Below are 15,905 nucleotides of genomic sequence, written 5' to 3'. Positions count from 1 at the left end.
CAATCAATCAATCAATCAATCATCATTCTTATCGCAGATCGTTTATTTCTCTCTTGCACTACGCACGAATGACTGACTGATTTCAGGAAATAGCGCCACAGTAATATTTGACCTGTAATGGCGACGCGATCCATTGTTGGTACGTGGTTAGTCATATTTTAATGGTAAGTTGGCCCAGTCGGAACAGTGCGCAGGGAGCGTGTCGCGCTTTATGCCAATATCGTCTCTGTTTCTTGCTCCCCTGCAGCTCGACCAACATGGTGACAAGGTGGCCTGCATCATGATCACGTACCCGTCCACGAACGGCATCTATGAGGAGACAATCTGGTACGAAATTTCCGAGTGGAATGCAACCAATATGGGCAAATAGTGTTTATGATACATTACTTTTAAGGCGATAGCTTTAAGGGCCCCGTTACGCAGAAATCCGGCGTCGACCGTGAGCGAAAATTCTCTACCAATCATAATCACAGAACACCAGATGGCACTCGCCTCCGCCCATCCGCGGTGGTGCAGGCCGTGCGGGGGAAAGAAAAAAAAAAGAACCAGAAAGCTCGCCTTCCTGCGTAGCGTTCGCCGCAAGCTTTTCCCGGTAAAGTTTATGGTTGCATAAGATGGCAAGGGAACAATAATTCAGGATCGCCAGCAAGCCTCTTGAGTCTGCAAAGGAGTACGCTTATCTAGGTCAATTACTCACAGGGGACCCTGACCACGAGAAAGAAATTTATAGAAGCATAAAATTGTGTTCGAGTGCATACGGCAGGCATTTCCAAATCTTGACTGGGAGCTTAGCACTGCCGTAGAAAATAAAAGTGTACAGTCATTGCATTCTACTGGTGCTAACATATGGGGCAGAAACTTGGAGGTAAAAAGAAGCTCGAGAACATTAAGGACCGCACAAAGAGCGATGGAACGAAAACTGTTAGCCTAACGTTAAGAGACAGGAAGAAGCTGTGTGGATCAAGAGCAAACGTGGATAGCCGATTATCTAGTTTGAATTAAGAGGCAAAAATGGAGCTGGGCAGGCCATGCAATGCATAAGATAGATAACCGGTGGACCATTAGAGATATGGAATGGGTACCAACAGAAGAGAAGCGCAGTCGAGGATGGCAGAAAACTAGGTGGGGTGATGAATTTAGGAAATTTGCGGGCGCAAGTTGGAATCAGCTAGCGCAAGGCAGGGGCAATTGGAGGTCGCAGGGAGAGGCCTTCGTCCGGCAGTGGACATAAATATAGGCTGATGATGATATACATTGGCGCATCCACATGCGGAAGTTTTTCTTGATGCTGCACTGTTTCCTTAAATATTTACAGGCCTCTTAGTTATTTGCAAGTATTAAATGGCATTTTGAACTAATAAATACATGAATGTAATATAATATTTGGGTAAATACAAATTGTGTTTATGATAAAACACTCAGTTTTCGTGATGATACTGTCCTTTACTAAGGTAAAAGAACGCGTTCGATACATACCTGCCAGCGCCGCTCTTCGGTATTCGTGTTTCATCTTGCATCATTATTTCGATTCACTATTCGCGGCTGTGGTCAGTCACTAAGGAGTAGGTTGGACTTCCTCAGCTCTGTATAGCATTGTCTAAGCTCTCAAATTTTGGTGCCACGTGGTCTGAGCTGCGCGTCCGTTGTGCGGCTGCGCATTGCAGCGAAGTGTGCGACCTGGTGCACGCGGCGGGCGCCCAGGTGTACCTGGACGGTGCCAACATGAACGCCCAGGTGGGCATCTGCAGACCCGGTGACTACGGCTCGGACGTGTCCCACCTGAACCTGCACAAGACCTTCTGCATACCCCACGGCGGTGGAGGACCCGGCATGGGACCCATCGGAGTGTGAGTAAGCTCCAGTAGCCTGCTCGCTCGCTGAGCCACGCCACGCGCTCAAGTCATCGAGCTATAGGTGGAAGCATCGTCGATGCCCATCAGGATGCACACATCGGCGTTTGGCTGTGAGCATCACAAACTTAGTCACGAACAATACTTTTCAATTATCGAGATGGTCATTTTTTTATGACTAAGTTTGACAGCATGTATAAGTTCGTTTCAAAATGGCCTAAAACAACGATTTATAGCTCACGACACACCATGAACATTCAGAATCGAGTCCGTTTTTCTGTATGTTACCGCGCAAGTTGGTGTTAATTAGCTATTATGAGCCTAAACAAAGGACGCCCTGTTTCGGTTATCACAAAAATATTTATCATAGGAAAGAAATAGTTGCATTTTGAAATCAGGAGGTGAAAATACATTAACAGTGCAAATTTCCCTCAAATTGTTTAAGAAAGTAAAGAAATTTTAGGTGCCTCGGTACCCCCTTAAGTGTGTGATATAGAGATAGAGAGAAACTTATTTGAAATAAGGCAGAGAGGCCAGCCTGGAACTAGCGCGCTGTAGCCCGCTACTCTTGCACAGGGAAGGGGGGGGGGGGGAGACAGGATGTAAAGGTGTGATGAGGAATGAGGATAACATAGAAATAGGGATGCACAACGGTGAAAGCAAGTTCACCGTTCTGTTGATAAACATTCTGAAATGTCATCCATGAAAGCCACTGCCGGTTCCATATCCTACCTGTAGTCGCTAGTTCAAATGAACCTTCAATAAAGGTGCTAAGACGAAGCTGGTGTGTGGGATTGTCCTGCGTGAGCAGCACAGGCTGCCAATCAAAAGCTTACAGCATGTAAAGAGCTGCGATAGCGGCGGCTCCAGTACGTCGAGCACCTGCAGGGCATCTTTAGCGCCAGATTCTGGAGACCGCTGAGAATCACGCGCATTGACCCTAACAGGCGCTTCAGCATTGTTTGACCGCTTTCCTTCTAGTTATGTCCATCTCCTTACTTGTCTGTGCTGTTGTGTCGCCGGTTTATTGGCCCTAACATCCCTGGCTTCTTGGCGTAGAGGACCGCTACCGGCTCTCTGTCATCGCCGTGAGTTTAGAGGGCAGCAAATACCCTTCCGTGTCTGTAACAGCCGGTGCAGGCGAATATTCTCATGCTCTCACTGACCTTGAATTCGCTGTAGATGTTGTTACTGTCCTCGATGCACACACACAGGCTGAGGTGGTCGTGGCATCCATGCCTCACTATGCAGTTCTTCTGAAACGACTTGTTGAACTTAAGGGAACAAACAAGCTTTTACCTGAACAAACTGGAAACAGGACTATTTGCCCACATACATGGAGCTGCTGCAATGAGCCTCTGCCCATGACGTCTGATCCAGGAAGTAGTTTGTCACGTTCTTCAACTGAATTTAAGAGGTATCACGTGACGGGTTTCTCAAGATCTGAGGAGGATACGCCCGTAAAATGTTCACCCGCGCAGGAAGGCCCACCTGGCACCGTTTCTGCCCTCGCACCCCGTCGTGGACCCGTGGTCGCTGGGCGGCGGCGGTCAGAGCTCGTTCGGCGTCGTGTGCGCCGCCCCGTGGGGCTCTTCGGCCATCCTCCCCATCTCGTGGGCCTACATCAAGATGATGGGGTCGCAGGGGCTGCGACGAGCCACCGAAGTGGCTATGCTCAACGCGAACTACATGCGCAAGCGGCTCGAGGACCACTACAAGGTGCTCTACCTCGGAAAGAACGGTACGTGGCCCCGAGATTGTGGCCTCGCTTACATAGTGGGGTACAACTTTGGAAGGCAGCGGCATTTGCCCCCTCAAAGGCGGATGCACGTGGGCCTCCACCAATGGGCGTGCACTCTAGACTGACGTCATGAGGCGGACGGCTGGTGACCCCGCCGACGGAGAACATGGCAGCTCGCGCTTCGAGCTGCAGCCCGACTTTCCTAAGCGGGACTATTTATTCGCGGAGGCAATCGCCTGCCGCGCTTTGGTAAGCTGGACGTGGCGTCTCCTGTCTTCTTAATCTGTACCCGACTATAGGTTATTAGGGAGTTTCAGAAATAGGGAACCTAAAGTTAGCGCTCCCTCGTCCCCTCACCCTTTAGGTTTCCATTTCGCGCTAAGTGGCCATAATCTTATGATATGTTATTGTTCAGTATGAACCCAGTATGCTCAGTCCGGCCGGAATCTGGACTGAACATCGATAGCCCCGCAATACGTACTTTAAGGTTGGGGGATTCAGTGACTAGGGCTACAAAAGAACACAAGGAGAGTACAGAAGGAGTTTCGGTTTCGGGATACACGCAAAGCCGCCTGGGGGTGCTATTTCTAGAGCTCCCTATTATGCAAAGTGATCTTTCACTCGACGTTATCGCAGAAAGAGAGAATGAAATAATGAAGGAATGGAAGCCCGGGAAGTTAGGCAAACATGGTCCACTCGGCTACCGTTCATCTGAAGACAGAACGGGGGGGGGGGGGGGGGGGAAGCAAAGGTGGACTCGGAAATGAGCAAACGTGGAGGGGTATGCACTATACGTGGTGTGTCCATAACCTGGCAGCCAAGTCCGGTGCATCTTGATCCGACTCGACCGTCCGCGTTTCACCGACGTTAGGTCCTGGAAGCCTTGACTTGCCTTTGAGAAAGCTCAGGTACTTGAAAAACCAGCACTGGAAACCAGACATATGTGTTGTAAGCTTTTTATTGGTTTCATTATTATGAAATTAGGAAGGAAGAAAGAAATATCTGCGGGCCACATTGTGGCCGCTTGCCTCAATGTGTTTGAAAAAAAAAAAGAAATGAATTCCTTCTTTGATTCCCCTTGCTTTTTTTTTTTTTTTTTTTTTTACCGTCAGTGGCGCCGAGTGACATAACAACCTACGTTAACAATACATATGCGGCAGAGGTATCACTGCAGCCGATGTACATCGTGTCGGACATGCGATATTACTCAGATAAAATTATATATGTTCACACGAGGCCCGAAAACACTACGGAGATAATGCCGACATATTCTGAGCAATTATATGTTGTACAGTACACTTCTCAAATGGGGGCCGTACAGCATAGCGTTTATTTTACTAAACGTTTTTTGACTGATCGCAGTGGCAGTGGTGGCGTGTGAGCCTATGACGAATCGTTTAAAAGATGGAAAATGAAAACACTCGCAACAGAGCATGGCCTTAGGCCCCTATGTTGCCCGCCAATTACAAAAAAGAAATTCTGGAGACGTCCACGACGTCCGAATAGTGGTACTTAAAAGAAAGATGTCATAATTAAGGCTATAATGAGACTACGATCTGGTTAGTCTGCTTCGGCCGGTTGCACGCTTTCTTAGTTCGTTGAAGTACACGCGGTCGGAGAACTGGTGCATGAGGCAACTTAAAGTGCAATATCGTCACGTTGTAGTGACGGTGAAAAATAAAACACAGCCAAAAGTATATGTCAGGAATTATGAACCGTTTATTGGGTGCCCAGAAGGGACAAGCAGTACTGAAATCGCAGCGTCAGCGGGGAGCATAGTCATCCCTATAGTGATCGATCTCCCCGAGTCCAGTTTGTCCGCCATCGATACCATACATTCCAAATTAATCGCTGGTGCTTGCGGGGCGAGAAGGAACAACGGTATTCACTACGCGCGCGCAGTCTGATCAGACACGATTTAACCGCCGACAACGCTCAAGATGTTCAGAACACTGTATAGTCGCGTATTTGCGGCCGAGTGGTAACTTGAGGACGCTGATGGTCCTGTCAAAAATGGACACCGACAGAACGTAAAACGGCGCGTGGCAATGTACGTAGAGACGGAACATGCTCTTTACTCCATGATTGGAATCTTCTCAATCGTTAACTCTCGGCACAGCGCTGACGCGCGTTGACCCTTACGTAAGTCGTTCGTGATCTACGAGTTGTTTTCTTGCACTCAGGTTTCGTGGCGCACGAGTTTATCTTGGACATGCGGGACTTCAAGAAGACCACCGGCGTCGAGGCCATGGACATCGCCAAGAGGCTACAGGACTACGGTGAGTGAAAAGACTCCGACATGTATTCGAACGAGAACATTTTTTTCTTAACTTCGTCAAAGCCATCGGAATTTTCGGAGCTCCATATTAATGGACGCACGCAGCTGTCATCAATCTCTGGCAACCCACCGCGGTATATGGACCAATGGCTGTGGCATTGCGCTGCTGAGCACGATCGTGGGTTTGATTTCAGCAGCGCCGCATTCAGATGGGGGCGTAATGCGAAAAAAAAAAAACACCCGTGTATACTGTACAGTGGTGGGCACTATTAGGGTGAACACCTCATTAGTATTCACGAGCCTATAGCACTCGATGTTTAGCACAAAATGAAGAAAACTTATTTTATCGGCATCATCATTAGGCGTCGATTTCGGCACATTTCCCCCTTGAAGTAGAGAAGGTATGTTGAAGTTATACCAACTTGAATACTAATGAGGTGTTCACCTTAACAGTGCTCACCACTGTACATTGGGTGATCGTTATAGAACCTCGGGTATTGTCGAAATTAGGTCGGAGCTCTCTCCACGTTTTCCCTTGCAGACGGAGACGGAATACGAAAAGTGGGCCGAGCATTTTTACGCAGATGGCCAAAAATGAATCCTGCAGGCTGGCCTATTTAGTAGAAAATGTACGGACCTTGGGAAGTTGAGGCCGATTACTCAGTTAATCAACCAATCGGTCAATGTTTTTCTTTTTCTTTGCTGTTAGCGCTAATATTCTGGCATGTAAACCTAGTGCTAAAGGCCAACACTTCAATGAGTATTCATGATTTCTAGATTGGAGAGACAGAAAAATAATTACGAACATGAAACATTGCCACGAGTGTCCGTTAAGCTCTACGGCGACTAGTTCGCGCACCGACGTACATATCGCACTATAATGTGTTTCGTTGAGTATAACAAGAAAATGTGTTAATGTGTTTCTGGGATAAACAGACAGGGGACATGAATCATTTCAAGCGAGTTTGTTTGGTAGCCTAACTTTACGGCTGCTGACGGTGATAGTACACTACGCACTTTTGTGACAGTTTATTTGCAGGTTGATGAGCATTTTTAATGCGATAGCGTGATAGTCGTACCTCAGCAACTTTGTAGGTCTGACGGAAAATATTGGCCGATCCCTAAGGCACCGCTGTCTAACACAATGTCGCGAAGCGAAGCCCTAGCTATCGCCGTGGTTTCTTAGTGGCTTTGGCATTGTGCTGGTAAGCACGAGGTCACGGGATCAAATCCCTGCCACGGCGGGCCGCATTTCCATGGGGGTGAAATGTAAAAACGCCCGTTGTTCTGTGCATTGGGTGCATGTTAAAGAACCATAGGTGGTCAAAATTATTATGGAGTCCCCCCACTACGGCGCGCCTTATGAGATCGTGGTGTTGGCACGTAATACCCCAAAAATTTTCTTTTTACCCTATAACTAGGAAAGAATGCGAGAAATTGTCACGTGACGTACGCGCCTGAGGTTTTAAAGAGTGATTTCAACACGAGAGAAGTGAGCGTGCGATCGTAGAAAGGAAGGGGAGAGATAATTTATTACAAAGGCAGAAAGATCGGCCTGAGCTAGCATGCTCTGGCCTGCTACTCTGCACAGGGGAAAGAGGAAAGGAGAAAAAAAGGTGATGAAAGATCATGATATGAGCACAGAAAGAAGGGATGCATATATATGCTAACACAGTGGTCATTTTAAAGTCTTGTCTAGCCTGGTGATCTTTAAGTAGTCCAGTACGATCGCGACATTTATTTATAGCATTGTAGGCTAGCTGACTTTCAACCACTTTGGAGGCATCTAAGAGAAAATTCGAAGTGGGTTGAGCGAGCGCGTCACAGTGTTGCAAGTGTGTAAGAGAGACGAGGCACGGAAACATCGCTTCGATAAACGGGAGTGTGCAGGTTCGGCCGTGACCTCTACAGCACGTCGGAAGAAGTGGGCCCGATTCTGGAGATAGTGCAGCAGTAAACTGGGCCGCTGTCACGCTATACGTTTGGCCCAGTGAATGATATTCTGAAAAAAATCTGGTGCAGAAGAGGAAATGTTTTGTAGCATTCGCTCGGACACTGGTTCCAGCGTGTGCGTTGCTTCCGACGTCGCTATTGTCAGCATGCTTTCCCACACTTTGACAATTAGCGGTAGCGAAATTATGCCAGAGTTTTCCCGCCTTTCAATAGTGAAAGTTGCATCGTTGTCTCATTCTTCAATTTAGGGGAGAAAACTAAGCGTGAACACGACACCTCAAACAAGAGTGCACAAAAAAAAAAAAAGAAAGAAAGAGCCGTTGAAAGAACTTTTGCTTAGTGTCATTTTAGAGCACAGTTTATTCGGCGGGCAAACTGCGGTGGGACGTGCGTCGAAGTTCTATAGTTAGGCGCTTACATATTTTTTCTATCTGTCGCATGATCTTCACATTTCTATTCTGATTAGACATATTTTTCTTTCGGATTAATTATTTGGGGATGATATTGTGCGCAGCTGTCTGTCGTGTCGTAACATTCATTTCACAAACTTTCTTCGCTTCTCGTTCCACCTTTTCATCTCGCTTTTCCATTTCTTTATTTTTGAGATCAGAGTTGTTGATTTTATGACAGCCGGCTCTAGAAAGCGTAGAGTTTCCTAGAATAATTAATTACTAAGGATAACTCGTATGCTAGAGTGAAAGCCCGGTGGTTGGGCCTGCGGGGAATGATGATTATTTCATGGATTCGACTAAAACTTCAATTTGAAGGTTTTGCGATTTTGTAAATTGACCATTAACAAAACATTGCCTTATACTCGTAAATACAACACTCCGCAGTGTTTGCGCATGAGTGCTGAAACAGATTGCCTTGATTTCGTTTAGCAAAATATGATTTCTTGGAAATTTGGAGGACGAAGCATAACAAACAAAGCCACAAGAACGTCTGGAACCACAAGCGCAGAGGTTAGACAAATCCACGTTATCAGACATCATCCCCGTGGGAGCGTAACGATCTCAGCACTACTGTTCTCCTTAGTGTTTTCTGTAACTTGTATCTCTCTCTCTGTCATGCTAAACATATGGTACCTATACCTTCCAATATCTGTGCATTTTTTTTTCTTTAATCGCAGGTTTCCACGCCCCGACGGTGTCGTTCCCTGTCAGCGGTTGCCTCATGGTTGAACCCACGGAGTCGGAAGACAAGCAGGAGCTCGACCGGTTCTGCGACGCCATGATCTGTGAGCAATCCGCTTCCTTCGTGCGGTAACCCGCGAGACTCTTCCGATACCGCGACCTCCATTCCAAAATGGCTGTGCTGTCTAGTACGTCCTCAAAAGTGTGTGCGAGACAACTTTAACGAATATCCTGCAAATTGATGGCCTGGGTCTAGGCCGTGCCGGTGGCAGCAGAGAGACCCTGTCTCTCGGTAGCTTCTCCCGGGCTTGCTGGATGGCCCAAAGTTGGTCCTGAAGATCAGAGCTATAGTCGGTGCGGCTCTCCACCGCGCCCTTAGTTCATCCGGGGGTGTCAAACACTTTTGCCGTGGCGTTCGCGTGGGATATATTTTTTGCTAGTTCGCTTAAACTTAATTGCCAACCATTCTCTGCATCCATGTACTCAACTGTGCGGGGTACTTGCCTCAACTGAGTCCTGCCGGGGCGCATTGGCAGTTAATAAGTGTGTTGGTTTCTCGTGTCACGTGCCGTGAATGGAGCTGTGGTTTTCCTATATGGCTGAGTATACGGTTGTGTTTCTTGAAATTAGGATTTATCATAGCCATCACTGATACTGGGAAGCTGGCCTCTCCCTGAATAATTGCTTAGATGGGCCCTGCTTAGATGCTGCCTTTGTCGTCGTTATTGCTGTTAAAGGGAGAAGCTCTAACATTAAAAAGTGGAGAGATTTGCTTAGCGGCACGCCTAGCATGCTGCTTCCAATGGGAACTGTTACTGTTGTTCCTGGAGCTGTTGCTGCGCCGCTCTTGTCGCCGTAGTTTTTGCGCTTGGTGTTGCTTTTGTTGCAGTTGTTGTGGTTGTTGCAGCTGCTGTTGTTGTTGTTGCTATTGTCGTCATCCACACGGCTGCCTTTCTTGTCGGTTGTCCTTTGCGCCTAACTGATCTGTCCTTCGTTTTTTCCTGCACAGCAATTCGGCAAGAAATCCAGGACATCGAGAACGGCAAGTTTGACATGAAGCTCAACCCTCTCAAGGTACGGGCGTGCTCTGCACTCTAGTTCGTTCCCACCTGCGTGAAACTCGGTGGCCAGAATTGTAGTTCCTGAACGCAGTGTACTCTAACTTTCTTTTTTATTTATTGTTTCTTAGGGGGGCGGGGGTTCTACGCGACTACTATCCGATAACCTCGGACTACGCGTACTCAGGTCTCTTGTGTTAGAGCGCTATTGATTTGCCAAGTCGCGAAGTCCAAGGCGATGCTGCAGAGAGACTCGGGAATTGGGTCCTTTTATAAACCGCTGTTGTGGTTTAAGAGCACCAATGACCGTCACGAATTATGACCGACTGTTGATAAGTTGACTTACTGGTCATTTTAGGGCTTTTTTGCACAAGAAAGTGTACGTGTTTGCAGTGTTCAGAGCAACACGTCGAACTTCCAGCCACATTAAAGTGATTTGTGTTCGTATGAGAAGGTGATATTTATGTTCAAAGTGATTTACGCAATCGTTTTCATTGCAGCCAGTTGTAGCTAGTACCAGGGTGTCGGAACGAAATGTTTTTCGTTCTGGTTTTAGTTTCGTTCAACTGAAAAAGTTCCGTTTCGGTTCTGCTCCGGAACGAAAAAAAAAAATATCCCTAACGGTTCATAACGGTTTTGGTTCGCTTGCAAATATTTTCGAAGCAAAGTAGCAATAAAAACGTAGTATTATTTTTTTCATTAGGCGAATTCTGAATTCTGAGATCGTGCCTTGAGTTAAGGCACTGAGCATGATCTCAGGAACAGCACGTCATCGAGCGTACTCGCCGTAATTGGAGACCGCTGTACCGATAAAACGAACTTAAACGAACACAAAAGAAGGGTAAAACTTCGGTAACAAAGCGTCGTACCTGTAGAAAACGAAACGATAAGCTTGTAGCGCTCACCGACGCTGCTATGCGGGGACGCTAAGGTCGGCGTTCGCGGCCGGCGCTTTGGGGCCGGCCGTGGATGGCGAGGAGAATAAAGTTGGGCAGCGCGTGCTAGCGGCGCAAGCACGGCACGCGCCAGTCCGTTCTAAAAGTCTGCTGAGCTGGTCCTCTTGGTCGTGCGCTCCGCGGCGACCCCTCGGTTTCTTACATTGGAAACTGTGTCGTGCTGCGTAAATGATCGGGAACTGGTACGCCAAAGTGTTGAAAGAAGGCGGTCTTGAGGCCCTCGTACATGTTCTGGTCTGATGACGGAAGGTCAAGACGAGAGAAGACGTCGGTGGGAATTTCTCGCTTGAGGAGTAGGTACCGCCAGAGCTGTGACGACACGCCATTTACGTATAGCTGTGCGTCTACCTGCGCGAACCACACGATAGGGCTGTGCGGACGGTAGGGCCACAGTTGCAAACGCCAAGGGTCGTCGAGCGTTGGTGGGCGCCACTCTTCTTCCAGCTGGTCCATGGCCGCGGGCAGGGCTCGGTAGCAGGCGATGCTGAATCGGTCCTTGTTGATACTCTGAGGATCACGTCCGAAGTCACCAATGTAGGAGACCGAGGGGTCGCCGCGGAGCGCACGACCAAGAGGACCAGCTCAGCAGACTTTTAGAACGGACTGGCGCGTGCCGTGCTTGCGCCGCTAGCACGCGCTGCCCAACTTTATTCTCCTCGCCATCCACGGCCGGCCCCAAAGCGCCGGCCGCGAACGCCGACCTTAGCGTCCCCGCATAGCAGCGTCGGTGAGCGCTACAAGCTCTTAGCGTGCAAGCCCTGGGTTTTCCTACGATGCGGATCTGCTAGTGCACCGAGCGGCAAGCTTAGATTAGTGGAGCGCTCGACCGGCTATCGCTCGCACTATGCCAACCTGAGATACGCGCTTAAGCGGACCCCTGAGATGCGCGCTAATTATGACGTTGCCTGACGGCGGTTGTTTCGGATTGCTGACTTTCCCGTTGGACCGAAAACCGATCAAAAATATTTCAGTTTCACTCCGAAACAAAATAATAAATAATAAATAACCCCCATTTTGTGGCCATGTTCCCAGATGGCGCCACATCCCCAAAAGGTGGTCGTCAGCTCCAAGTGGGACCTCCCCTACACCAGGGAACAGGCGGCATTTCCAGCGGTGAGATTTTCTCTTGGTCGGGCTCTTCGTGCAGCGCCAATAAAAAAATTTAAAACTAATATCCTGTCGACACTTCTTTTTTGTTTTGCTTTTGTTCAGCCACCTCTGTCTTCATTGATTTATAGTACTGCTACTCTCATTGAAGAGAGTCACTTTCTATGCATAAGCGGAAAATGAAGATTGATTCATTAAAATACCGTCAGGCATAGGAGCTGCTCTATGACCATTTACGTGTGATTCCCGTCTCTCTGCAGAAGTTCGTGACGCCGGAGACGAAAATATGGCCGACTGTGGGTCGCATCGACGACATCTACGGGGATACCAACCTCATGTGCAGCTGCCCGCCCATGGAGACGTACGAGTCGCTCTAGTCATCCAACCTGTTCGCATCTTCAACTCCGTTTCGTGCGACCTCTCCGGGATCCCAGTCATCATCGACCGGAACTGCGCTTGAATAGTAGGCTGGTGTGACCCGGAGACTGGTCCTCGGTGGCAATGGGCCCGCATGGCATCTCCGCAGCAAACATGCGCCCAAAGTAGCTCTCGGAACAGTGCAGTGCTTGCGGGCTGTTGACGTTATGTGTATTAATGAGCAGCAGGCGGACAGACCTGACCGCGTTTGTTTCCGCGGACTCCCCGAGAAAACGGACGTCTCAAGTTTTTGCGAGTGGCTTTTTTTGCTTTCTCTGCTCATGTTGGCACTGGAGATGTTGTTTCGTACGCTGTCATATTCGGCAATATCGTCAAATTCCGCTTTGCAGCCAATCGGATACGACGTAGCTGCCCTGCGAGCGAATCGGTGCTCGCAGGATTACTAATTTGACAATGTGACGTAATTTGACAGTGTCTGAAATAGTGCCTGGCCGTACGTTCCGAACTCATTCGCTAGTGGTTGTTGCCGGTTGACAATAGTAAGACATCGCGTTAGAGGAGCGTGAACAGAACTGAACTACATTAGTAAAATGCTCTACAAGGTGAAGCGCACAATCAGTAATGCATTTGTTAGATTGTCAACGTGTTGCAGCTAGCGATTATTTCCCGTCGCCATCTTGAGTGCGACTTTTGCGCTTACTTGCGAGTTGTTAAGCAACGCGCGAGCAACTTTCCGCGTCATACAAACTTCAACTCCCGCCCCTATCTAATTTCTGCATCCGTATGAAACCTTCAAGGAGATGCAACGCAACATTCGTGCGCCTATAACGACTGTTGGTTCCTTGCCCTCAAAGCGGGATGCAACTTCCTTGCCCGATTCATTAACGACCTATAGCATTCTTTGTAGCTTCCTTACGGCGTTTAAATTGGCGCTGAGTTCTTTTGTGTTCGCGTAAGCAACTCTAAAAAAAATTGAGGCACCCTTTTTAATGCACTAACACGTCAGTTTGTTGTTTTCCTGTCTTCCACCTTGCAATCTTCCGGTCACTTTCTGTTCTTTTGCTCTGATTCAGCGTTGACAAGCTATACGTTAGGTGTCCTGTGACGGTGTGATGCCACAAAGACCTCATCGCTGTTACTAGAATGTTTTTTTTTTTTTCGGCAGCTCTGCCTACGATGTTTCCTGATATGCAAAATTTCTCTCCAGAATGGTGGGTCTTTTGCTGTGCGCGGTGAGTAATGTAACTGTCAACGAACCGTTGTTTTGTTTTGACGTGAATGGAGTTCATTAGGCCGCAGGCGGAAACAAGTAAATCCACCCATTACTCGTCCGTCTGTTCTTATGCAGATTTCTATGCTGCCATGTGTACATCCTTTGTAAATTATATATGTTTATTGTAAAGGAAGTTTCCTACATGCCGTCACAGATGTGTCACTTGTGTGTTTTCCTCCGTGCGTGGGGCACCTTATTTCATTCCAACCAACCAACCAACCGTTAGTCGAAGTAAGCCTATAGCTGTTTTCGTGAGAAAAGTTGGTTCATCTGCGCATTAGGTGAACTGTCACGCGTGTGAAAAAATTCATCGTAACGGATGTCGATGGGCGATAACAGCATTTACTGCCAGAAATTGTCGACTATAGAAAGCTCCCAAATGGTACGTGACCTGTATTATACGCGTAAAACTATGCGCAAGCAGTTACCGGCCTGCGGTATACGATGCAGAAAGCCCTTGACGAAGACGGTCTGTGCAGACATAACAAAACGTGGTGGAGAAATGATATAGCCGCCATCTCCTGATGGTCACCCCCCTCCCGGTCACCCCTCTCATGGTCACCCCCCTGATGGTAACCCCCCTGATGGTCACCCCCCTGATGGCCACGCCCCCTGATGGCCACGCCCCCAGGAGTATTCTTGATGTCACCGAGGCGAAGGCACGAACGGTAGTTTTATTTCTGGGCTTGTTTCCGAGGGCATCGGATAAGACCCGTATGGAGAATTCACTACGTCCGTGGACTGTGACAAAAAAAAGTTAGTGTCGAACGTAGCCATGCACATATAGAGGTATTATGAAACATGTCTTTACGGCGCATGTTTAAACGGGAGGCAGCGAGATACATAATACTCGTAACCAACTAGCCCACCTTAGTTCCTTGAACATAGAGATAATGCGCAGCCGTAATCTGCCGACGAAACGGCCATTTCCCCATCTTCTTGACAAAAAAGCGAAAACTTCTAACTACGTACCACTTCAAATGAACCTCGAGTTTCGACCAAGAACTGCCGTTGACAGCGCGCAGTTTTCAAACATTTTCAGCACTTGATTTTCTAATTACGCTAGCTGCGCAGTTACTGACGATATTGATTGCAGCGACGATCACAGGGCAGTATTTACTAGCTGCTATAGCCATCGCCTCAGCACCCGATTTTCCAAGTATTGCTTCTATACACTTCATAAATTATCGGACAAAGATAGCTTTTTCATCTGTCTGACTGACCCGCAGGCAGAGCAGTCAGTGACGGTGCGTCCAAGCAGCGGCAAATGTCGTAGAGCTAAACCTGGCAGAAACAAAAAAGGCTGCCGAAACGAAAACCAGAGTTCGTTTATGAATAAAAGCGTATCCTTGCCTTTCTTGGCTCGTCATCGTCGCGCCCAGGGTCAACTGAAACCTAGAAATCAGCTGCATGAATGGTACGACATTGCTCGTCGACGAAGCGAACGGAAAGGTTCGCGCGACTGAAAGTTGGAACCACGCAGAAAAACAAGTGCGCCGGGCATGCCCCCGATGCCACCGCGTCGTCCGTCGAACCGGAAGCTGCTAGCAGACGGCGCGCCCGACAATTCCCTGCGATTGCTCGTTTTACCGGTCACCTATTTTACGGATGCTGAAAATTCGTATACCACATTTGTCCGCTTCAGATTCTCCAAAGGTAGTAATCTTCAGAACTGCGATAAGTCCTTTTGGTGCACACTTACGGATGTTTAATGTTTATTATTATTATTATTATTATTATTATTATTATTATTATTATTATTATTATTATTATTATTATTATTATTATTATTATTATTATTATTATTATTTGGGGATACAAATTATTGGCAATATAGTAAAAAAAAATTTCGAGGTCCTAAACCAAGATTGTGCTTCCTACAGTTGTTGAAGTTAACATTCAATAAAACACCATTGCAATAAAACAATAAAAATAAATAAAACGCCATAAATGCAATAAGACACCATTGAAATTGGTCATGCGGCTGTCAATGACAGCATTACTGCGTTTTACATGTATTTGAGTAAGGAAATCGGAGCTGGCCCCAACCTAAAGCAGCCTCTTAAGCACGCGCTTCGCGATCATTTGCTTAACATTCACCATATTTATCTCCGTTGTAAGCCACTGGCGGACAACAACAATACCAACAACAAACGAACCCGGCAATTGGGGGCGCAG

The 15,905-nt window shown here is 47.6% G+C and overlaps 1 protein-coding gene across 1 annotated transcript; it reads left to right on the top strand.

Annotated features, from left to right (window-relative positions):
* Window positions 1-202: 202 nt before the first annotated feature.
* Window positions 203-13,900, top strand: LOC119434163 (glycine dehydrogenase (decarboxylating), mitochondrial-like). Its single transcript, XM_037701486.2, has 8 exons — window positions 203-327; window positions 1,665-1,847; window positions 3,332-3,591; window positions 5,775-5,870; window positions 8,952-9,059; window positions 9,965-10,029; window positions 12,002-12,082; window positions 12,337-13,900. Exons 1-8 carry the CDS (start codon window positions 212-214, stop codon window positions 12,451-12,453), a joined length of 1,026 nt encoding a protein of 341 aa, XP_037557414.2. The 5' UTR covers window positions 203-211; the 3' UTR covers window positions 12,454-13,900.
* The last annotated feature ends 2,005 nt before the right edge of the window (window positions 13,901-15,905 follow it).

This window comes from Dermacentor silvarum, chromosome 11, assembly GCF_013339745.2.
Source record: "Dermacentor silvarum isolate Dsil-2018 chromosome 11, BIME_Dsil_1.4, whole genome shotgun sequence".
Taxonomy (NCBI): domain Eukaryota; kingdom Metazoa; phylum Arthropoda; class Arachnida; order Ixodida; family Ixodidae; genus Dermacentor; species Dermacentor silvarum.
Note: the sequence above shows the minus strand (reverse complement) of the source record. Positions and strands in the feature narration are given on the sequence as shown.

Bases quoted from the DNA above. Each gene is read 5' to 3' on its own strand.
- LOC119434163 (XM_037701486.2), top strand. From the start codon at position 212: ATGCCAATATCGTCTCTGTTTCTTGCTCCCCTGCAGCTCGACCAACAT. The intron at 5,871-8,951 runs GTGAGTGAAAAG...CTTTAATCGCAG, and splicing joins CAAGAGGCTACAGGACTACG to GTTTCCACGCCCCGACGGTG. The intron at 9,060-9,964 runs GTGAGCAATCCG...TTTCCTGCACAG, and splicing joins GTTCTGCGACGCCATGATCT to CAATTCGGCAAGAAATCCAG.